Here is a 26455-nt window from a genome sequence, read left to right on the forward strand (position 1 = left end):
TTAAGATCTAATCACTTTGGTGGCCAGCTGGGAAGAAGCAGACACACACATGGCCATGATGTCATAACTATGATAACACGCACCCGAGCAACACTTCGACGGCGACTCGGCAATAATGCAACCGGCCACCCTGTTGCGTTGTGCTTGTAGCGTGAACATAATATAAGGAAGCACTAAGGTTGCCTCAAAGCAGCATTATTGGGTGGAGATGTAATCCATACATGTGATATCATCTCACATGATCTGTTTGGTCATGCTCTCGGGTACTCACACAAACATGGAGGACAATGCTGACATGGTAAAGAGGTGTCACAGACTCAAAGTTGTGTTCAGACAAATCCGTTTCTCTGTCTCCTGTTGTCTCCAAATTAAGTACTTGAAGTAAATCTGCATATTTTCTCAAGTCGACGATTCTTGCAATTTTTGGGTTAAACCCACATGGTTGAATGTACTGTTGTGTGTATTTTTTGACTCGTGTGTGTCTTTTCTTCTTCTTATACAGCTTTATATCATAATGTCATTGCGCTGTGTATTTGTTCTGACCTGCCAAGGGACTCCAGATGTGATTTAGCTCTAAGCTAATATCTGGTACGGTGCATCAAATGATTACATTTATGTTTTAAAATGTGCATGGTCTCTTTTAAATAAAATAAAAAAATAAATAAATATTGTGAGTTCCTTTGGATAAATGCTTCAGCTAAACAAATGTGAAGTAATGTCTAGTATGATCGGTTGCCAAAACTAATTCAGAGGCACAAGTTTTAACAGACTGAAGACTAAAGCCATAAGATTTTTAAACTGTTGTCTGTATGACAGATATGATTTCAATTTTGATCAGCAGTTGTCTTTGTTAAGTTGGGTTCACAACGTCAAAATAAACTACATTTGCACAAAGGGAGGGAATATTTTTGTCTTCTCTACATCTATAGACCACCGACTCTTGGTATGTTTTACAGAGCCTACTGTGCTCAGACACTATTTGTACATTTTCCTATGAAGAGTAAAGCATCCAAATTCTTTTGTAGCAGTATTAGTTAAATCTCTATTCCCTCTATGCCAAATAAAATAGGAGAACAAAATAAAATATATGCAAAGAAAACAACACCAGAATGCCCATCAGACATATTCAGTAAACCAAAAAGGAGTAGGAGGAATTCTGACATCCAAATCATGAGCCAGCACTTTATGCATAACCCACATATTTTGAAAAGCTGTGATCACGTGATCAATGTGCTGATGGGAGTAAACGAGGAAACAGTCCTGAGCGGTTTGTCAGGAGGCATGTTGGAGTGGTGGATCGGCCACAAAACACAAGATTTACCCCCAGGACTTTCTCTAGGAAACGGGTGTTCAGACGTGTCATTTTCAGGTATGGACACACCATGTTTCTTTTCCTAAACCTAATCACAGTAACTTAACTGGGCTACACTTATCCTCCGTAAATTTACATTACTAATTTAACTTAACATTAAGGACGTAATGTCATTCGTGGGGCGCTAATTCACAGCATATCATACGAACTGTTACATGAGGATATTTAGCACAGAGCTTTGCTGATTCCAGAGGCCTATATTTTTCCATACAAATCAATAATTTGCATTCTTCTCAACTTTAACGGTTAATAGCAGGGGTTCTCAAATTTAATATTCAAAGGTCTTAATCGGATGTCTATTTAAGGCCAAAGTTCCGGATCGAATGGTGATGTACAAGCAACATACAACCAAGTTTAAAGGCATACATCCACATACCTACGTTTAATGTCATCCTCACTGCATTGGTGACATGATGTACACTGACAAAACAGGCCGAAGTCTCGCTTTCTCGTGCCTCCAGGACAGAACGTGAACGCCTGTTAGCTGTTAACTAACTCGCTAATTTTAAAAGGAAGCCTGTTAGCCGACCCTTGAACTCTGACAGATGATGACTTAAACGTAATATGCTCCCTAGCTGTCAACATTGTCATGACAATGATGTCAAACAGGGAAACGAATACGCTCAGGGCTTAATCTCAGGCCAGGATCGCTGTAACAATTTCCAAATAGAATGTATCTGTAAAACTAACTTCTTATTAATGAGTATTAAATGTTTTTTCAAAGTAGGAACATACACTTCATTACATTGTATAATTGCATTCCTAATACGAGGTGTAGGCTGGGTTAACACTTTGAGAGAGCATTCATAGCAGTCAAAGGAAGACATTTTGGCTGCTCAGTGGCAATGGAGGTTGTACCTCATGAAAAAGGGACCAGAGTGTGATACATCCTCTATCAAAAACATGTCTCCATCAGCTTTGACCTGATCTCCCAGTGCTACTCAAACATATCAAACCCAGCAACCATTAAGCAATATCTGAATGTATGGAGAGGAGCTGCAGTGTGATCCGCTCTCTGCCACTGAACATGCTTCCCCTGAGGACGTGCAGCCTTTAGCATATCAATGCACAGGGTCCTGACCAATCATCAGCCAGCTGCTGCTATATCTGGCCCAATCAGACACTGGATTCTCCAGTGTTTGCTCCAGTCCACACACCTGCTAGTTTGTATGAGAGGACAATCTGAAACCTGTGTGTTCACACCCAGCCGCAGCTCCTCGTACTCACACTGAAGCTTTGAAATGATTTCTGCATTGTTGTCCCTGTATGCGTCTCATATTAGCAATCAGAGAGAAACAAAAGGTGCGATCATTTTGATGTGCTGTCCTTGCACAAGCAACGACTACATCACTATATTTATATAAAATGAAATGAAAGAAATGAATGTCAGCGAAACAAAAGCATGCAATTAAGGTGCAGAAGTAAAGCAGCAAATAGCAATTAGTTCTATCATCAGTTCATTTCTTAATTTTCTATTTTAACATATCGACCTATCGTTTAGTCTAAAAAACATCCGAAAATAGCGTGCCTGTCAGAAATGTTTTCGTCCAACCAATAAAATGCCAAAAATAATCATTTTTTTGTGATAAACATTTAGAGAAATTGGAGTATTTTGGATTGAAAAATGTATCAGTTCAGCACAATGAAGAATTCTGTCTCAATTTTTTTTCTGACAGTTTTCAGTAATCAATTCACACTGTTTTACAGCATGCAAACACAGTACAAACACTTCTGCTTGCGCAAACCAAGAAGAAAAACCAATAAGAAACAGCAGAGGACAACACAATACTGTGGTATGACATCGGTGAACGGCGTGCAGAAGCATCAATTTCAAGCCTTGGACAAAAACCAAACGGCACGATACCATTTCTCAAGATTAGTTCTTTTATTTATTTATAAAAAGACCCAGTATTCGTCAAAAATTATTAAAGGTTGTTTTTTTTGTAATCTGGTCCCGCCTTCGTCCACTGACGATCTGAAACTCTATAACTCCTCGTTTGCGTGACTGCTGTCGTTACAGTATTCTGAAATTAAACAAAAGGACAAAAATATACGTTTTAAAGTTGTCTATGTTATACAAAAAAAATAAAAATTGTTTTATGTAGCAATTTTGTGTTCTGATAGATTTGATCTGGTTTTTATTATGTTTTTTTTTTTAATGGGGGCTGTTTTGATTGTGTAAAACACATTCTAAGGTCTAACCCTGAGGTACTTTGTTTCCGACACAGATATCTCACAATAATTGATTTTTCTTTCAATAAAAACAGTGATCTATGTGCGCTGGCAGTGGCTTTCAGCTGATTCAGATTCTAACAAAATGGCCTCTCTTTTATCTGTGCTGTTACATAAGGCTGTGGAAGTCAAACCCAATGGGGAAAAATTATGCGATAAAAGATGATGATAGATGAAAGATGATAAAAGATGAGCACATTTTTCTAAATTATCTTTGAAGCGAAAGGAAACGCAACTGCTGAAACGCAGAAGCCGGAAAATGCAAGCGAGATGTGAAATGATTTTTCTTAAACAAAGCATGCAAGTTCATTTAATGCTGTTATCAATATTACTAACTCTTTGAAGTTATTTATTATGCTACTTTCTCAATTTATGTCTCCAGCTTCATTCTAGAAAAAAAGATTGCACTTGATGTGTGAGGTGATATAGATCTCGTGTGTGTGTGTGTGTGTGTGTGGGGGCTGCATGGTGTGTGTGCTGAAGAACGTGTGAAGAAGCTTTAGTACCTGAGAGTCTGTTGCATAACTCCTCGTGCACATGCTCGGAGTCCTGGCTGAACAGAGAGATGATATCATCCTCCAGCTCCTCCACCAGCGTTTCACACTGAGAGACAAAACACAAGCACACAAGAAAGGCTTGGCCTGGGGGAAACAGAGCTGAGGCGGCTTAGCCATGCATGCGTGCAAACACACACACACACTGGGTCTTTTTGCACAATGGTGGCCACGCCGTTTGCGGGGCAGTGGCCATGTTTCCTCTCTATTTGCCAAAATGTTCAGCCATTTTGACAAGTGGATGGTCACGCCGCTGAGCAACAACTCCTCAAGAGCTTTAATTCACTTCAACCTGAGAGTTATGATTTTTTTATTTCACTGATATCAGCAGGGACTTATCAAAATATTTGTATTAAAAATATTTAAAAATATTTTATTAATAGAATTACCTGCTCAAGAAAGCAGGGGAATTACCTGTGTTGTGATGTGATTTTTAGATTTGGTAAATGTATTAAATGAAGTGAGCAGCAGGATCAGGTTCAAGCTGAAGAAATCCTGAATCATAAACAAAGCAGCTCCCTTTCAACAGCATTCTTAACTTTTTAAATGAGATTTTGGCTTTGAAATGTTGCAATTTTCAGGTCTGTTAGCCAGATCTACAGGGTGTACAGCAAAAGGGTCCCAGGTGCCCCCCCCCAGACATTTCCTAATTCCAAAAAAAAAAATACAAATAAAAATGACCTCAAATCCTAGAAATATCCTGAATTCCTTGAATTGTCCTGAAATCCTGGAAATTTCCTAAAATCCAAGAAATCTCCTTAAATCCAAGAAATGTCCTAAATCCAACAAAATGTCCTTAAGTCAGAAAAATGTCCTGAAACCCTAAAAAATGTCCTAAAATCCCAGAAATGTTTTAAAATCTGAGAAATATCCTGAAACACTAGAAATGTCCAAAAATCCTAGAAATGTCCTGAAATCAGAATAACATCCTAAGATCCTTGAAACATCTTAAAATCCCCCAAACTATCCCCTGGCGTCCTTTTGTCATTTTGTAAAAGCGAGATTGAGATTGAAGCAAGATTCAAAACACAAGCACACATATAAGTCTCTGAGATGGTGCTCTGTTCTTTTCACTTTTTTATTGTATGGAGAACCTTTATCAAAGTCCTGCTGTGTCTGAATCCAAACAAGATTTGATTTTTCCACTTCATTCGTATTATTTTATCAATTTGAAGAGGTAAGTCCCACTAAAGTACCTCTTTTGCGACAGAGCTGTATCCATATAGGTTGTTTTACAAAGGATGCGATACTGATCATGTCACATACAAAACATGTACAAGACAAGATAAATAAAAACTCGACATGATCAGTAATATCTACTGGGTACAGAACAAATCACAATTTATGTCACAGTGAATGTGAAAATCTTTGCATTGGTTACTGGAATGTGAACGCAGTAGAAGCCCTCTGTAAGTTACACTGTGCACAAAATCCACATTTTGGTTCCATTCATAAAAATCATTGCTAACGTGTTAGTCACATGACCCAACATGGTTTAATGTGTCAGAGCCAGCAGCTGCACCAGCTCGCTCCAGCCTATGAGGTTACTATAGGTGGACGCTGACGCATCACTACTACCACACAAACTAATGCATCAGTAGATTTCAGCTGATACTAAATATCTGCAGGGGGCAACGTTGACTGAGCCAACTGGTGCAACGGGCTTTCCAAAATGAGATAAATTCAGATTAAAGAGGAAAAGAGGTTATTCGAGGTTATATGCATAGGAGCTGAGGGCAACCAACACACACACACTGTGGACGAGTCATGCCACAGTGTGTGTACTTTAACAGGAACAGCCACTTTGACTATCACCAAGAGTGAATTTCAAGAAAATGCAAATGCTGAAACTAACACCATACACTCCTAGAGACTTCAGAATAAAAACAATGTATGACTGAAGTAATTTCTTCAATTTTCTGACTTCTGATTTCTTTCATACATGTTGTTCCAACAACTTTATGTGAACAATTACTTGAGTAATTGAGTTTGTTTTTGCTAAATTTCTACAATTAAGTTTAATAATCAGCATATATTGAAGAATATATATACATATTTTTATTTAATTCATTTCATATTTAATTTTTTAATTCATAAAATAAAATAATTCATTTTATTCTAAATTATTTCTAATTAATCTTATTAATATATACTAATAACTCTAAGTGGAGATAGGATGGATGAAGAGATAATCATAACCCTGACTCTACTGTGGTAAATATATATTTTATTAATACAAATTCATCCCTTCATTTTAAGATTTTGAATATTCTAATTAAACCAAATATTTTTACCATCAAAATCATTTAGAAATTATATAATATATATTCTTTATAGAAAAAAAATCATTCCTAAATTTCTACAAAAGATTGGCAGTTAAGTTAATTAAACAGTTTGGTCTTCTAAAATTGTAATATTTGGAACTTTTGCTATAGCAGTATTATTACTACCTTGCAATACTTCCTGTTTACACAAGTGATTGTTCTGATTGAACAGTGCGATAATTGTTTCCTAGCAATCAATTCACACTGGGTCTTCACAGCAAAGACAGTCTTTCAATCTCAATGCAACAAGCCATTTTTGTAATTGACTAGTTTGAAAGTAGCTTGTAGTTATTGAGAGCTCAGAACTCAGCTGGTTGCCGGTCCTGATCAACACACACATGTCCCTAAATTAGTCCGCACTTATCATTAAGGGTTCTATCACAAATATAGTGCATAGTACAAATCATGAGGCACTGGACTTACTGCAAATTTCAGAGGGTTGGATTCCTCGAGTCCGGTGAACTGGAAATTTTTCAGGTCGGGGAAGTCCCCGGTGGCCCCGCTGCTCCTGGGTGCAAACCTCTTGTACTGCTTATGCTGGGTGTCAGGGTCCACGTGGAGGGCGTAGTCGCTCATGCTGTTGCACACACCATCCAGGAGCTCACTGAGGTGAGTCTCTGAGCGAGCCAGAGGTACCTGTCCACACAACCGAGAGAGAGGGGGGAGACATGGAGAGCAGACGTTGAGCTGTTTGGTGATGTCCTGGGTTCTTGGATTTTTCAGATGACACTCCTTTTATTTCAGTCAAACACACGCCTCTGAAAGTTGGATAAACACGTAGATCAAGCTGGAAATATGTCCAAAAATATTAAAAATACACTTCAAATACAAGAGATGGCACCTGTGTCGCTGCCATGGCAACCAAATAACACAAACGGTTAACAAAAACTCTTTAGACAGTCCCCAGAGTGTGCTGCCCCGGTGTCAGCTGTGTTACACCACAGGGCTCTGTGGGGGTCAGCGAGGTGACCTCTTGTTTCCGCCGTGTTTTCTCCATCCTCACTAACAAACCTCACCCTCCAACTCTGACTTTTAACCTGCGCACATACCCTCCCCACCTCTTCGTCCAAACGCCACCGTCCTCTTCCGCTCCCCCTTTTTTTGAGGACAAAACAGCGAGGCGGCGGTGTCTAGACGGGTCAAGACAGGTGCAGCTCCTCGCTTTGCTATCCCCGGAAGGAGATTGGGTGACAGAGGTGACGCCCGGGCTATGAGGGGGCAAGGATGGGGCGGTGAAAAGGCCGAAAAGGGAGGGGGGGGGTCACTCTTTACACCTCCAAGCTGGTTGGAAAAAGTCAAAGGGAGGGTTCCTGAGAAGGGTGGGGTCAGTGGAAGCAGGAGGCCGCAACAGAAGCCAAGTGCAGGGTAAACAGCTCATTTTCTCAGCCCCTGCCACTTCTACTGCCTTTTTTTTAGGCCTATTCATCCCCGCGCCATCCTCCGATGATCAAAGGAGGAAATCTTCCTTGTCTTCTGTGGTCAAAAGGTGGTAGGGTGGATGTGGGGGGAGGGCTGTGGGGCACAGAGAGGAAGAGGGGAGGGTTGGAGGGCATCTCGTCGATGAGCTGGATTTTGTAACAATGTAGATATATTATTCCTTGACCCCCTTTTGTCTCTTTTCAGAATTGGCTGTGTTCCCTTCCGGGCCAAGCCCACTGATTACATTATACACACACACGCACGCACGCACGCACGCACGCGCGCACACACACACACACACACACACACACACACACACACACACACACACACACACAGGGCATTTTGTCTAACCCTTATATCTTTGTGAGGACCCTCATTAAAATAATGCCTACCCTCGCCCCTTATCCTAACCATAATCATCCTGACTAAATGCCTAACCCTAACTTTAACTGCAACCAGAACCCTAAAACCTCAAACAGTCCTTTGAAGAAGTGAGGACCAGTCAAAATGTCCTCACCTTCCAAAGCTGTACTCACGTTCAAAAAATGTCCTCACTCTGCTGCAAAAATACTTATTTTGGTCCTCAATATGTAGCATGTACAAGTATTGACACACACACACACACACACACACACACACACACACACACACACACACACACACACACACACACACACACACACACACACTCACTCCGGGATGTCACAAAGTGACAAAGGGCCTCTCCGCCATCTGTTTATGACCAAATCCTTCATTTGCGTTCTCCGTTTTTTTCCTGCCTCTTTCTCTGCTCAACAAGCGGCTTCCTCATACTAAAATATGAGTCGAACCAACTGCTAATCCCTCTGTCTCTCACGTCCACCCCACCTCTTTAACTTCTGATTCATTCAGCAGAAAGATCCCTTGAGCTTGACAACGCTGTTGTGCCAAGGAGGAAGGAAGTTGGCCGGTCAACAGAATGTGTTACAGCACGGGGCCAAAGGTTGGAGGGCGAGCGCCGAGGGATGTAGGTCACGCAGGCCAATGACGATGAGGTTCACCTATCAATCAAAATCTGCTCGTGATGACTTTGACACCAGTGGCCACATTTTAGCCACTGAAGGAGTGAAATTAGTGTCTAGTCCAGCATATTTGTGGGACAGATATGTGTGACTGTTTTCATTATCCACTGGTGTTGACATTACCTTCTCATTCAATTCAGTTATTAAGATGATGCCAAAATTGTACTGATTGTCTTCAATTTTCTGACCAACAGATCAAAAACCAAAATACATTCAGTTTCCTATCGTAAGAGAAGCACATTTGAGAAGCACATTTTTTCTCTTTTTTTGCACCAAAAGTTACTTTAACAATGAGCTTCTATCAAACTGTTAACCCTTTGAAACTTGGAGTGACATCCCTTTGATGGACATTTTTCATAAACATTTAAACCTTTGAACCATTAGCAAATGAGTGCAATTATCTTTAAAAAGAAAAAAAAAGAGAAAAAAGAGGAAATGAGCAACTTGGAAAGAAATGTTCCAGAAATTGCAAGTGATTAGTAGATATTTAAAAAAGTATTTATTTTTTTTAAACAAGGGGGAAATGTCTAGGGATAAAAATAGAAAAGCTAGGGAAAATATACATTTTAAGCACTCTTCCCAGGTCATTTCTTTGTTTTGTTTGTTGCCATTTTACTGTCTTTATACTCATTATTATTTTTTTTGTATTTATACTCATTATACATACATTTTTATTATTATTATTATTTTACACATTTCTTGCTGATTTTTGTCTACTTTCTTCTTTCATTGTTCATTGCCTTTCTTCCCATGTATTTGAAAGAAACTGAGCTAATTTTGCACAGATTTCAAAGGGTTAATTTCCTGTCAACGGACTGCAAACTGTTCATTGCTTTCAGCCCCATTGTACGGTCTTCATCATTAGGTGGATGTTTGCTCATTGGTTACAGAGGTGGCTTTTTAACATTTCCACTTTTAAATAAATGTTATTATCATTGTCTTTTTTTGTCTAACATGTTTCAATGATCAAAAAAATGTATGTTTTTCCTTGACTTTGTGATATTCTGCCAACAACTATTTAACAATGCTTTTCTTCAATGTGTATATTTAATTTGAATCACTCTATTCTGCTGTATTACGGATGTCCTGGGCATATAGTTTGTTTGGCCATCCCTTTGACTTATAATTTATGTTTGTTAGGGGACAGATCTCAAATATACAAATAAATGCATTTTCAGTTATTATGGCAGGTATGGTTATAGCCTCAATATTTATTTTAAGGTTTTTTTTAGCTAAAATGACAAATGTGAAAGTTTGGGAAAATGCAATAGAAGAGATAGCATTTTTACACTAGTCTGAAAATGGGAGCTTGAAATTTTATTGAATAAAAGTGTATAAGTACATATGAAAAACAAAGTATGAAGTATTGTATGAAGTACTTAAGTACGATTTTGAGGCACTTGTGCTTTACTTGAGTCTCTTCTTTTCATGCCACTTAATACTTTTCATTACATTTCAGAGGGAAATACTGAACGTTTTACTTCACTAGAATTATATGAAAGCTTGTATTATTTTACAAATTACGATTTTTGCATCAAAAACATAGTTTTTGTTTAAAAAATTATGCTTTGTAGTATATTAGCAATTATAAAGGACCATTTACAAGTACAGCTGCACCGATTAGTTGATTAATCACTATTCTTTATTCTATTCAACTTTTCTTGTTTAACATTTAAGTCATTTTCTGATTTATTTTGAATAATTTTCAGTTTTGGGGGGTTGTTTGATTTCTTCAGAAAAGATTTTTCTACATTGGGTACTTTTACTTTTATACTTTATGTTAACATTCGTAATTATACTTACGTACTTTTACTTAAGTAATTATATACTTTATAATATAAAGTAAGAAAGTAAATAATACTTTCAATGCAGGCTTTTTACTTGTAACAGAGTATTTTCATAGTGTGGTATAAGTACTATTACTTAAGTTAAATAGTTGAACACCTCCTCCACCCTCTGCTTACAGTAATGTGTATCCCTGTAAAAATATTCCCATTACAAATGACTGTTGGTTGTTAATCAAATTGTTTATGAGTGATAACCAGAAAAAAATACTTGTTATACACCAAAAGTAAAAAGGTTTTCATATTATTATGATATATCATATGATTTTTATTACTGGTGAATCTTTATGTAAGTGTCATTTATATGTTGCAGGTGGCCAAGCTGACACTAATTTGCAATATTTTTTATATGCCGAAACAATGCATCATATTTGGAATAAGACAGCTGTCAGGTAAATTTATTAATGAGGTGTAAATTACAATGTGTGCCTTATTTGCAGATCACATCTTGGGTTATATTCTTGTTTTCTTGAATCGTATGATCATCAAACTATATGAGAACTGTGGAACATCACATAACTGCTCAATTTAGTCTTTTCTCATCATATATATGAATTTAATAAAACCAAGTTTGAAATTTAAACTCAAAACTAAATTCTCAATCTCATCCAACCCCATTAAAAAAAAAAGGACGACTCCCCCCCCGCCCGACAATAAAACCACGTCGGTCCATCTCAGCCCGTGCTTGGGTCTGAGTCTTTATCATGCCATGCTACAAAATGGTTTGGAATTAAACCCCTTCCTTGCCAGTCGGAGCCGTGTGAAAGGGAGCTGTCAGTCACAGTGTTGTTTGAAGAATGGGGCTGGGGGGCGGTGGCGGTGGCGGGGGGAAGAGACCGGTCGGGCCAGAGAATAGGCTTCTCAGGGATGCTATCCTCCATTCAATTCCCATTGGACAGGGAGCCATTATTGCACCGCTGTGGACAGGGGCCTTTCAATTTCATTGTCCTGGTGATATGGGCCAATGAAGACCCATAAATTAATAATAATAATGATATTGTCATCAAAGCGGCGGGTGGAAGGAGAAGCTGAAATGACATTTTGACCATTATGCCATTTAAAGTATGGATTAGTCAAGAAGAATGTCAGCGATAAAGGTTTGATGATGGTAATAATAATAATAATGATAATATCACTTCATGCTGACAAGAGAGAAATATTGAGGCGATTCGTAATTAGCCGGCAATTCTGACTGTACATGATGAGCATTAAATCATAGCCTGGAGCTGCTTAACATGTGCAATTTAGAAGAGGATGGAGAACAGGTGATGCCTGGCAGTGCTTCAGAGCAATAGAGCAACACTTTGCAAAATGAGCTTAGTTGCTTTTTGATGTGAGTCCAACAAGAAGATCAATATCACCCAGAGTCAGGGCGTGGTTAGCTTAGCTTAGCATGAAGACTTAAAGCAATGACTCGGTCAAAAGAGGGAAAAAAATGTAGTATTTGGAGGAGTTATCACTCAAAAAGGTAATTCAGGGACCCTGTCACCAACGCCTAATTATACGCAAGGTTGCAGGATAAAAATTCAAATTTATTGATCTAGATAAACCTTTTTTGACATAATAATGCTGATAGTTTCATCAACTTAACATTTTGTGAAATTTACTCTCAAATGTATGTGTCAATTGATTTTAAACAAAATTGAACAGTAGAAAGAAAGGCCTATAATTTAACTTAAAGTCTATTGCCATTAACACTTAAAATGCCTGGACAAGATCAGACAGTTCAGACTGTTATAGGGACCTACATGCAAATAACTATGACACAAAGGACAATTCTTACTTTCTTACTTAAGAACTTGTGTTTTGCCTTCAATTCTTAAGTCAGTGCTACTTAAAAATGCCTTTGATTATAGACAAGATAATTCCTCTAACTCAATGCGGTGCGCTCGTTGCATGTGATTTCGTTTACAAGTTGTCATCACTCAAAAAGATTGATGCAAATGTGTTTATTTGTTTTGCTGAGCCAAATAGGCATTGGAACTAGTGGGAAGTCAGTGTGGGATCATGTCCTTGCAGCAGTGTGATCCTCTGCACACCGTCCACAGGGTTTCTTCCGTTTAGGAGTTAGATTTAAGACTTTTTTAACACCCGGAAATAAAATTAAGACCATCTCTTTACAATAATCTTAATTGAAGAGAAAGAAAACATAAACCCACATCAATTACTTTTGCCTAATTTTCTCCCAAATATTTATTGTAACAAAAATATACAAATTGATAAAAAATTGAAAAATTATTGAAAAAAAAATTATTATTGAAAAATAATACAAACAAAAATATTTATTTAATATATAATATATATTTATAAAAAATGACTTTTAGGACATTAAAAAAATGTTACCTATTGTTTTGAGGTTTTAAGATACATCCTCAGAAAAAAAGGGATTTCTAAAATCCTACTTCTCATTTCTTTGTATCTTTTTAAACTTTTGAAAGATTGATTGAAGGCATTTTAATGGCAATTGAGGCTTTCTTTATGGATTAATTTATTCAATGCCTTTTAAGACATTTTAAAGATCTGAGTGAAAGAAGAACTCTAAAGCTCAAGCTTTAACACAGACCTTGTTTATTCATTTAATTAAAAAAAAACTGGAGTACTGGAACTATTTCTGGATGATCAGCAGTGACTGTGTGTAACTTGGGCCCCCAGGAACTGTGCCGGACATTGAATCGAAATTTTCGTGTTGCCCGAACTGTAAAATCACGACAGTGATGCCTCTCATTGCCAGCATTTCAAGCTAAGCTAAGCTTAAAACTGGTTCAGAACATGAACATGAAATATAGGAACTGTATCACATTTTACAGGCTGTAAGGAGAAGATAAGTGAGAATTTGTGTTCTTATTATCAATAGTTGGCCCGTATGTATTTGATAAAAACAAATATTTGTAAAAACAGAACAAAGGTTGGAGGTAATCCATGTGATCTGCCATCTCGCTGTCACTGTGTACTTCTGTGCATTATGCAACACTGATGACACATGCTTGATTACAATGGTTCTGCTCAAAACTGGTGGAAATGTGGGCTCGTTCTCTAGACAGAACCGAGGTTCCAAGAAACCAAAACGGAACCAGTTCAAGAACCAGAGCGAATTTGGTGGAGGTAGTATCAGTAAGGTTGTCAGGTTTGGTACCATCGTGTCTGTACAACCTACGTTTGGTATTTCATACTTTCCTGAGATTTCACTGAGGTATACAGTATGTAGCAGCATAAGTGTGCGGCGCCTAAACTACCACTCCAACAAATCTAGAACACTATTTTTAAAATGTTAGGGGAAAAAAGTCAGACAAAACTGTATTTGTAATTATCTTAAATATATATTTAAAATTATGTAACATTATTAGAACTTTCTAGCACTTTTTTCAGGTCATTTAATTGCTTCTTTTTCATTTTACTTTCTTTTTTTGCTATGTATTTTCAAAATATAATTTTCAGTTGTACTTTTTACTAATTTCTTGCTAATTTGGGGGTCATTTCTTCTTTCATTGCTCATTGCCTTTTCCCCATGTTTTTCACAGGAATCAAGCCAAATCGTTCAGGACTTACATAAACAAGATGTGTGCAAACTATTTAGCTTTTTGGAGTGTTTTTGAACTTAGTGGATGTACAGAGGTTCACACTGCTGCTTCAGTATCAACAACAGGTTGATCCCTCACAGACTTTCCAGTGAGAAACACTTCCAGGAAATAACTCCCATTAACCCTTTAAAACCAGGTTTTAAACGTCACTTTTTTTTTTGTGCTGCATTCAGACACCTCACACAAGCTTTTTAATCCTTTGAAACTAGGATTGCAGCGATACACCAGTTTTAAGGTATACTGTCATATAAAAGGTGACAGTTGTCTATCTACAATATTGGGGAAAAAATGTAACTGGACGGAGAATCTCACCGTTATTTTAGTTATTCTCAAAAGGGAGACTCTTTACACATACTAACATTAAAAAAAAATGTTTCTAGTTTTAATAGTGATAAAACATTTGTTTAACCAAAACAATCTAACCTTTCTGTTTTTATTCCTTCAAGGGTCATTCTGACTGATAATATTCATAATTCTGTAATAGTATGATACCATCAAACCGCAATATTTTCTGAGATGGTTATCAAACCATGAAAATCTCACACCGGGGGGAAAAAAATCAATGACCAACTTGGTGAGATATGTCTCACATATTGCAAGAAATTAAATTAAAAGGTAATGAGGAAAATGACCTAAAGACTAGTTTTTAACTCTTTGAAACCAAAGCAAATTGACCCAAATTCTTTCAAAAGTATGGGAAAAGAGCAATAAGCAACTTTGAAAGAAATTACCCCAAAATCCCTAAGTGTTTTACAAAAAAAAACAAAAACAAAAAAACAAACTTTTTAAAATCTTTTTTCCAGTCATTTACTTTCGCGTTTTTTACTTGTTTTTTTTTTGTGTTCTTATTTTCAGATAATTTTTAAAGCTTTTTTAAAAAGTAATTTCTTGTTTTTTGGGGCCATGTTTTGCTAAGTTGCTTATTGCTTTCTACCCATGTTCTCTGGAAAAAAAAATCAAACCATTTTGCACAGGTTTCAAAGGGTTAAAACCACTGATTTTTTTGATAGGTCTGTTTATGAATTTGAGCATGCTGGTAGCAGAATAGTTAAGATGTTTGATGCAGAGGTCTGTTGCATGGCATCTTTGCTGAACTATTCCTTTAAGAACCCAGCAGAGAGAAAATGCAAAGAATACCTGGATTAAAAAAAAAAAAAAAAGCAAACCGCATGTCCTCTCACTCGGTCACATTTCTGGGCCATGATACTATGTGTCACTGTGTCAGCGTGTCATTGTGCATCCTCTCATTCTCAATGCATGACTTCCCACCGGTCACTATGAGATCAGCTCACCGCTCCAACTAAGTTCAATGTCTTTGGAGGCCTTAAATGTGTCATTGTTGCAGCAGGCAGGTTTAACTTTTGTGCCACGGAGCAGCCCCATGCCCCCAGGAAGTCCTACTGTGAGGAGGCCAAAGAGCAGAGACTTAAAACCTGCAAATCCTCCTCGCTGATGGCATCTAAGCTGTGACATCCCTCCCTCTCCGATTCACACCAGGTCAAAAGCTGCTGAAAAGGAGGGAGCCGGGAGGGCATGGGATCAAGGTTTGGCTTCTTCTGTGGCTCAGTAACATTTGATTGACCGAACAATGCAACAGGTGGAGGTTAGAGTCAGCTCAGGGCAGAGGAGGAGCTCATCTCTGGAGGAAGCACACTACCCTGCATGGTTTGCTGACTATAGAGCAAAATACCCCAAAACAAGGCTGATCTGAGTTATAGTAACACATTCAAAAACAAAGTCTCGGATAAATGAAGCAGGGTGTCTGTTCATCGGAAAGTTGGAGATCACATTTTTTACAACTCTTAGGGACTGGTTGGTGCATTTTACACGCTTTTCATTCTTCATTTTTTGATAATTTTGGCTGTGTTCATGCATATGGCATGCATTTTGGCAAGATTTTGTGTTTTTGTTTAATCTTGGAACTTCCAGCTCAGCTCCTACAATAAGTCTAAAATACAATGTGGAAACTAAATTGTTACATTCCTGCTGTTAAGTGCAAAAAATGCTCCATTGTAACCCATTCAAACTGACATTTTTGATCCCACAGCCATCAAAGCATGAAAACATGCATTGTATTATTTCTGGGTGTCATTCTGGACTTTTGCCTTGGAATTTGTCACTTTTACTTTTTACAAAAATGCTATTTCCACTAGGTGCACTGTCACAATCAATGTTACTGCAAATCATTGACATATCATAACTAAATAATAATAACAATAATAATCTACTTTGCATTTACGTTAAAAATAATTACTTATTGAGCATTTCTTCCATCTAAAAACATAGTGGCATTATGAAAAAAAAACTGGCATTTAGGATATTGGTGTAGGATACAGAATTTTACCCCCTTTTGACCATTAGAGAGAACTAGAATTACCCCTCACTGTTATTTGCCTCTGTGCACCAGTCAAGTTTCTCTTACAGTTTACACCCATGTCTGTGAAAACATGGATGCTTCCAACACACACACAGAAGATCTCTACAATAAGCACAGTTTACAGATTACACTCACCGAGTCAGCATCTAACTAGTGCCTAACCTGCTGTTCCTGTGTTATATTAACAGTAAGGCAGAAAAAAAAAGTTTTTGCAGAACATTATGTCATAGTGCAGCTGACCTTTGACCTTTTGGATATAACATGTCATCACTTCATCATTTGATCATACTGTTGTGCAACATGTTGTCAATGAGTGTATGAGTTCTTGAGTTATGGCCAAAAACATATTTTGTGAGATCATTGTGACCTTTGACCACCAAAATCTAATTAGGTCATCCTTGAGTCCAAGTGGACGTTTGTGCCAAATTTGAAGAAACTCCCTCAAGGTGTTGATGAGATATGGGATGGGCGGACATATATGTACGTACTTACATAGTAAATACAGGCAGACGGACCTTTTTCTTTTTCAATAAGTTCCCAGCCTTTATGAAAGTGGAATATTAATTCACTGGAATACTTTTAATAGAAGCTTTTACTCTAATAAAATGGGGTTTATGTTGAAGTTCTCTCTGACTTTACTCCTTGTACAGTTGTTTAGGGTGTAAAAATCACAGCTCCATAAAGACGAGTTCATAATGTTGTTTAGGACACAAGTCTTACATGCATTAAACATTTTCTGCTTTAAGCATAAAATTGTTGCTTCAGTTATGTGGTGTGATGTCTTTGTCTGGTCGCACCACCACAACAAGAGGGACCGACACTAGGTACGCTGCCCCGAGAGTGGATTTGCCCCACAAAATGTCCTTTTTCGTATGTTACATAAGCATCAATGCAATGTTAGCATAACCTTTGTTTGAGCTGACTGCAAACCTACTGCTTTTCCTTTACACACACACACACACACACACACACACACACACACACACACACAGAGCTAGGGGGCAAATTAAATGAAATCCAAGCAGGACCCACGGGGGGCACAAGAAGAGTAATTAGCATTCATATCTAAATTAATCCACCTTTAGACAACTGCTTAATGAGAAGCCAAGAATGACACAGATAGCAGCATTAATAGTATGAAGGACACTCACGTTCGGATGACATGAATGCACCATGCATCAAACAATAGTTGGAACCAGTAGAAGGGCTGCATGCTGCTCGATTGTGCTCGATATTTTTGTCACAGAGAGATAAATAATTTATTGTTATGCAGTGTGGAGTCACTGCTTTTTGTTGGTATTGTATTGTATTGTATAAACTTTACCCTCTGTATTACTGTAAAAGGAGGAGTCAACTCAATGATCTATAGAGATAAGTCTCCATAGTGTTAAATACACCCTGTTGATCAGTTTGAATTAGCACGCCAAAGTGTTTTTACTGATCTAAGCAAACTGGTTTGATTTCTTTCAAAAACACTGGAGAGGATGCATCGAGCAACTTAACTAACCCACGTGACCCAAAAATTTGCAAAAAAAAAATTAGTAAAAAACATTACAAAAAACCACCTCAAATTAAGCAACAAAAAAGTGAAAAACAAAACAAAACGTGGAAACAACCAAAAAAAATGCTGAAAAAATGTATTTATTTCATATAATTTACTTTTTACCTGTAATATAATTTTAAATGTAAAGTATGATAATTATTATAAATATAGTTTGGGGGATATTTTTCCCTATTTTCTGGGATCAAATTTATAGGCAATTTTATTGTCATCTTTTACTAATTTCTTGCAATTTGAGGAATATTTCCTTTCCAGGTAATCATCGTATTTTCTTTCCATGTTCCCATGAAACCGAAGCCCGCTCAAATTGATTGGTCGATACTACTCAGACTACAAACAGACTACAGACAGATCAACACTAGTCAGTGTTAAGTTAACCCATTTAAATCTGAACAAGTTGGTTTGATTTCTTTCAAAAACAGGGAGAAAGCGACATGCAACTTAATTAGACATTACCAAAACATTTCGCAACGCTAAAGTAAAATACATTTAAAAAAAGATCTTAAAAGTCTATAAATCTATAAATAAATACATTTATTTATAGATTTTTTTTCTTTCTTTTCCTGTAACAACAATTTAGCACTCTGAAACCTGGATCGGCATCACTTTTCTTATTTCTGCATTCAGCTGCTTTCACAAGTATTTAAACCTTCAAAATCTGAGCAAATTTGTGTGCTTTCTTTGGAAAATATGGGGAAAAGGCAGTAAGCAACTTGGCAAAAACTGTTTCACAAATTGCAAGAGATTAGCAATTTTTCAAGATTTTTTTTTTTTTTTTTTTTTCAAAAAAAGCTATCATATTTAAAATGATTTTTTTTTTACAGAATTATTGTTATTTTAAAGCATTTTTAAGTTATTTCCTTGTTCTTTCCACCTTTTTTCCCTCCCTTACTTTAAGGTACATTTCTTTGCAAATTTGTTAATCTAATAAAATTTGTTAATAATTTTGGGGTCATTTTTATTTAAGTTGCTCATTGCATGTTTTTATTGGACTTTTTTTCTAGTTTTAGATTGGGTCTTTTTTGTCTAGTCTAGTTATTTCTATTTTTTTCTAATTTTGGATAATTTTCCAACAATATTTTAATCAAATGTCTTTTGTATTTTCACAACCTTTTTAAACTCATTTTTAGGCAATTTTATCGTCATTTATACTAATTTCATGCAATTTGTGGAACATTTCTTACCCAGGTAGGCACTGTCTTTTCTTCCTATGTTCGAATGAAACCAAAGCCCACTCAAATGTGATCGGTTAATGATACTCAGACTACAGACAGACATTTCGAACACTTCTTGTCCTGTTGCCTACAGATGCTGCGTTCATATCCTGTGATCTGTTTAAATTGATTCATTTACAGATAATACATGAATAAAAAATACTGTATGACATCAAAAGATTTTAAAATAGAGATATTTCAGCCCCCTTGTCTTGCTGGCACACACCAGTCAGTGCAGCTCTCAGAGATTAAAAGCCAGGAAATCAATGTCAGAGCTGGACACCTCATGATAGCCCGGTCCCTTGGCAATAGAGGAGATCCAGGTTCCAGTGGGATGTGACCTCATTAGACCGGGAACAATGACCTGGATCCAAAGTGTCACTATGTTCACGCAGTATCACACACACAGCCACAGCGTCAACAGCACTGATCAATCCACTGAGGAGAAAAGGACTGCAGTGACACCTCGCATCACAAGGCGGGTTTCCATTACAGATCTGAGCAAAACTATTGTGATATTTTCGAAACGTCGAAAAGCCAATTGTAAGATGCCAACGTTTCCACTGAGTGATGTTATGCAACATTAGCAGCTTTATTTCTACTGCAGCCACCGCACTAGCTGTCATTATTTCGAATCCAAGGCCACGTAGACGTGTTATTAAGGCATCATGGAAAGACGAGACCTTTATGTAGAATTTAAAAATTTGGTTATTCTGCTTTTAGCCATTACGCTACAAAACTCTGGAACAGCCTGCCAGAGGAGCTGAGAAGAGCTGAAAATATTGATACTTTTAAAAGTAAGCTGAAAGCTTATCTTCTTAGTCTGGCTTAATAGTGTCTTAATATCAAAATATTATGTTTTTCACTTATTCTATTTCTTAAGATACATTTCTTTCAAGATCCATGTTTGCTTATTTCATATGTTGTTCCTGTTTTTCTTTCTTCAATCAACTGTTAGGCAAAAATATTTTTATTTAGTTTATTTATTTACTTAATTTTTTAAGCAACATCAGTCCTAATCATAAATATCAAATATTCAATAATTTCTGAATTTCAACACTTTAAATGCCAGGTATTTGTCATGATGCCACTATGTTTTTAGATTGAAAAAAAAACAAAAAATAAAAAACACAAGAAAATTAATTATTTTCACTATACTACATGCAAAGTAGATTTTTTCTTTTTTTGTGATGATCACAGCCTGGAATATATCAATGATTTGCAGAACATTGATTGTGACAGTGCACCTAGTGGAAATAGCATGTATTCTCTCCATATGCCAAATATGGTAAAAATTACATCATCGGGTGGAAAATAGAAAAAATGACAAATTCCAATTCAAAAGCCCAGAATGACACCCAGAAATAATAACACGTTTTCATGCTTTGATGGCTGTGGGATCAAAAATGTCATTTTGAATGAGTTTCAGTGGCGCATATTTTGCACTAAACAGTATGAATGTAACAATTTGATTCTGCAGTGTATTTTAGACTTATTGTAGGAGCAGAGATGGAAATTCACAGATTAAACAAAAATACAAACTCTTGCCAAAATTTGTGCCATATGCATGAACACAGCCAAAATAATAATAAAAATAGAGTGAAAAATGTGTGAAATGCACCAAACAGTGCCTAAAGGGTTACGTATATCAAATATCATGAACTACTTTTTATACTTAAGTAGAGTGAATATTAGATTACGTAATATTCTAATAGGTTACTTTAACTACGATAACTGTTGTATGAGATATATGTACTTTTACTCAAATACCCATTAAGTACTTCATCCACCCCTGTAAAATAAAGCTGTAGTAATCAGTCGAGTGGTAAGGCGAGCTCATCTTTATCAGTGTTCTGTACCTTTTTGTCTGTCATGGTTCCGTCGGGGTTGAGTCGAAAGCTGCCCACGTTGATGGTTTTCTTTGGGTCCACCTGACTGATTGAGTGGTTAAGTTCATCCACAATCGCCTTGCATGCTGGGAAACACAGGTAAGCTTCAGTGATGGCAGCTCATTGTGAGTAAATATCAGTAGATACACTCAATGGACAGTTATTGAGCAAGTCACTGTTAATAAACACTGACGAACATACAGACATCTGATGAACTGTGACAGGTCCAATACACTTTACTGGCTGGACAATATATCAATATTGTTTCAATATCATGATATGAGACTAGAAATGTTCTTAGATTTTGGTTATTGTAATATTATAAGTGTCTTTTACGGCATTACGGTGAAGTGATGTAATGTTCTGAATTTACTAGACTGTTCTAGCTGTTTTATTATTTGCCTTTACACATTTAGTTATTAAATCCACATTACTGATGATTATTTATCAAAAATCTCATTGTGTGAATATTTTGTGAAAGCACCAACAGTCGATCCTGACAATACCATCCCAGTATCGCGGTATGTGGTCGAAAATATTGCAGTATTTGACGCTCTCCATATCACCAAACTCTACTCATACATCAGATGAGATTCAGACAATATTGATCACACAGGTATGAAATGCTAATTAAGAATTAATGTAAGCCCAATCAGCAGTGAATACAAAAATCAAATCTAAAAATATGCCTACTGGAAACACATACATTTTTGAAAATGTATCGGAATTTTTTTTTTTTTTTACACCCGCATCATTTAACATCCATTGCCATGTTTCTTGGAATATTATCGCCAGAGGAGAAGTCGCCGAACATCACTCAATGAAAACACAGTCTTCTTGCAATTGTGTTTTATCCACATTTCGAAAATATCATTTAAGTTTTGTATAAATCTGTAACAGAAACCTGCTCATTGTTTTTTGTAGCACAATTTATTTTTCTTATCATGGATACACCGATCCAATATATCTGTAATAAATTAATTTTGGCTGATAAATTGGTAATGCTCTAGTGAACACAAAAGATCTTCAGGTTTAATATGTCCTAGTGCGTACTACAGAAATATAGGTACACCTGTTAACAGTTTGACCTATATACTGTAGTTTGAAAAATGCTGTTCAAGCGTCATCTTTAGTTTTTAGAACCTGTTTGATCATCTGCCCATTTGTGTCACTTACTCTACTAACACTCAACCCATCCCAAAATCACAGAACTGACTTTGGAGAATTAAACAACAATTTTTTTCTCCAAAATCAAGGACAGTGGTGTGATTTCTAAATAAATGCTTTTGTTTTTAACGCAAAGGATGAAAACACTTTCTGAAGGTCAGCAATGAATATGTTTCGGAAAAATGTAAAGAACTACAAACATGTCAGTTTTTGTCTGGACCACGGTCCAATAAACACAAAAGTCTTTACCCGACTGAGTGAATTGTATTACTATTATTATACTTTTAGGATCTTAGAGTAATTTTGAATGTTCTTGAAGTTTTAGGTTAGAGATAGGTTGCTGGATGAAAATTTCTAGTGTAAACTTGTATGTTAATGTCTTGGCCCCTATTTACAAGCTTTGAATAGCTCATCAGGGTGTCCCATTTCACACGTCTAATTTGTATTCACATTTTTATTGACTCTGCGAATAAACAAATAAGCAAACAATAAACAAACAAGCAAAGTGATGAAGTTAACCCCTCGGTCTGCAGAGTGACGGGCTCTTCCCATTGGCCATTGCTCTTTTAAAATGAGTAGGCACAACTGTGTTATTTGGACACAACTGAGGACACTGAACAGCCACTTGGTTTCCACCTGGTATTGTTACTTTTCAATACTTCCTTTTGGCAAGTTTTCATTACAGTATCAAGCAACTAACTTGTGTACAGTGACATAATTAGACATGATATTTTTTATTTACCTCAAACAAATGGGACTGTAATACAATTGTGTTTCTTTGAACAGCAACAGTTTCTGCAATGTTTATCACATCAGTACGAGGACTGGAGCCTTACCAGAACAGTAGAGCACCTTGTCCCTCTTCCCTTGGCTGCTGCTAATGAAGACAGATAGCAGCATCACAGTCATCTGAATAATCCATGAGGCCATATTGATAACCTGGCAGGACAGACAAACAGTTACACTGACGGGCTCATCAGACAGCAGCACATTCTCAGGAAACATCACATTATAAGGCCTGGAAGTATGAACGGATTTCAGTTAACACAATAAATGTCATTCCAGTTCTTCTTGTTTTACTTATTTGTTTAGTAAGTTATTTAGTATTTTGCCGAAATCTTTCGTACGCTGCTGGACCTGAGTTTCGATCTTTCCATGTGTCAACATGTACTGAATGGCAATAAATGAACCTTGACATAAATAATCATCCAGCACAGCTGGGAAATAATTCATTAGCATGTATGCACTTTCAAGGGTTGTGTATCATGATGATGTAAAACATAATAATAATCAACCACTACTAAAATACATTACTTAACAGCCAGTAAACTGTATATCAGTGTTTGTTCTAACCAACTAGCCAGCCACAGCCCCTGATCTTAAGGCGAAATATATGTTTCAAAATAATAATAATAATAATAACAATAATAATAATAATAATAATAATAATAATAATAATAATAATAATAATAATAATAATAATAAGCCACAGATCTAATAATCTGTCATTGGTTCATACTTGTACTTGAATAAATGTCAGCTACTTTGCTAATAATCCACCACTGTTAACTTGCAGCCTCTGGTGGAATTCAGCACAGTTAACATAAATACATATACTGAAATATTTTTTTCAACTGTAGTCAATCTTTTTTTTAGATAGAAGCTGTAAGTGTTTTTTACTCAACATCAATAACTACTACAAATATTTTAACTCTTTGTAACCAGAGAAAATGGTCTTGATTTGTTTCAAAAACATGGGATGAAGGCAGCAAGCAACAAAAGAAAAAATACTCCCAAAATTAAAGACAACTTATTGAAAAGCACAAGAGAATTACCTGGAAGTTAGTACAAACAATCAAACAAACAAACAAACAAACAAACAAAAAAGAAAGGAAAAAGAAACAAACAAGGTAAACAAGACTTGGAAACTTGCTTAAAAATGTTTCATAATTCTGTAACATAATTTTGAATATTTAATAATTATAATTATAAACATAGGTTTTCCCTAGCTTTTTTCTTTTTTTTCCCAAAACATTTAATTTCCTGTAATTTGTGGAACATTTCGCACCAAGTTGCTTATTTCCTTTTTCTATTTTTTTTTTTTTTAAAAAAAAGAAAAAGAAACCGCATCAAGCAATATGATGTCTCTCTAAGTTTCAGAGGGTTAAACACCAAAATTAATTATTATCCTGGAAATGATTAAAATAAAGGTTTTTTTGTGTGTGAATAGGGTGCCGGAGTGCATAAAAAACATCGAAACTTTTCCATCAAAAAAATACATAACAATCTCATGGGAAGATACCCCCACAAGAGGTCTGGATTAAGCCTCTCTATGTTCTCAAATCCTAGAAACTCCTGTTTATTTTAATAAACTGTAAAATACATGCTGTCAAATTGTAGCAGCATATCTCTAATAGAGCCGGTGTTGTATCAAAATGTGTTTCCCCATCGAACAGTGTTTCCCCCTGTTAATGCACTTCCTGCCACAGTGGTTAGGTTTGGTAGGGACACAGGTGCACAAGGACCATATGAGTAACAGATAATTCAAGTTTTCCTTATCAAAACCATATATGTTTACTTTTTAATAAAATAAAATAAAATCATATATTTAAAAAAGCAGTTGGTCACATGCTCAGGAGGGGCAGAGGAAGGATCTGTCATGTAGCTCCTATGGTTTGCCAAGGTTTTTTATTGATCAAAGCTGTAGTGTTAAAATGACAGTTTAAATAATATAAAATATAGCATATATATATATAGCGAATTCAGTATTTCATAACAAAAAAGGGGAGGTAGAGGAGGGAATAACAATATATACATAAATAGATAAAAGAGAATTCAATTTATATTAATTGAATTTATAATAAAAATTATTAAAGGATAAATAAAAGATATCTGTTAAATATAGGCTATGTATAATTTAAAATAAAATTATGTAAGTCCTCAAGTAAAAGTGTTAAAGTCATTAACACACACCAAAACACACTTTAGGTTCGTTATAAAAACAATAAAGTGACAGGTGTTATAAGTATCAAACCATAAAAAAACAAAGGGTTTGGGTCAAGTTTAGACATATCGACGGGGAAACAGTCTTCAACATAACACCTGCACTGCCACGTGCACGCGGATAGGTGACACGGTCACACGCATCATCAGACACTCCATTTACATTTACCTGAGAGGTCAGGTCACTCCAAACACTGCAAAGGTAACTCTAGATAAACTGCACACTAGTCGCCGAAACAAAACGTTAGCGAACAGGTGTCAACACCTGCAGCCGAAACCCGCAGCGCTGTGCAGCGGTACCTGCGGCCAGAGCTGCGTCAGGTTCTCTGTTGTAGAAATCACTTCGTATATATTATCTCCACTATTTCTCACATTTGACAGTTATTTGACATTGTATATATTGTTTTTTTTTAAGAATAGAGTGCACAATATCACATTTTTGTGGACTTTGGTCAGGTGATTATAACAGGTGAATCAAGTGTTAAAGAGGTTAAATTCTATTCTAACCGTGCTTTTTGATACATTACATCCATGCCGAATTGTAAACTGGATCAAACTTAAATCGGAAAATACTTTTTAGGACGTTTCGCTCGATGCTCGTTGCCCAGTACGCAAAAGCATTTTAAATTCCTACATTTCACATCGGGGTTCGGTGGTCGGTGGTGTAGCTGACCGGTTAGCAGGCAGCTCGTCTTACCTGGCGAGGAAAGCGAGCTCCACTGAGCGGGCAGAGGACCGGGGGTCGCTCGGAAACACAGTACAGAGGTGTTGTGTCTGTAACTATGAGCTGTCATCAACTACTTTTTCTGTACATGATTAGAATCTCAGCACAAGTTACTCCTCCATCAACAAAACGG

General features: G+C 36.5%; 1 protein-coding gene across 1 annotated transcript; it reads right to left on the minus strand.

The window, feature by feature from the left end:
- Positions 1-3238: 3238 nt before the first annotated feature.
- Positions 3239-26455, minus strand: cnpy1 (canopy FGF signaling regulator 1). The gene is made up of 6 exons (XM_042498036.2): positions 26296-26455; positions 23432-23534; positions 21399-21514; positions 6906-7118; positions 4111-4207; positions 3239-3396 (listed from the first exon to the last, which is right to left on the minus strand). Exons 2-6 carry the CDS (start codon positions 23523-23525, stop codon positions 3356-3358), a joined length of 561 nt encoding a protein of 186 aa, XP_042353970.1. The 5' UTR covers positions 23526-23534; positions 26296-26455; the 3' UTR covers positions 3239-3355.

Source organism: Plectropomus leopardus, chromosome 12 (genome assembly GCF_026936395.1).
Source record: "Plectropomus leopardus strain MGB_pleo_1.0 chromosome 12, ASM2693639v1, whole genome shotgun sequence".
Taxonomy (NCBI): Eukaryota; Metazoa; Chordata; class Actinopteri; order Perciformes; family Serranidae; genus Plectropomus; species Plectropomus leopardus.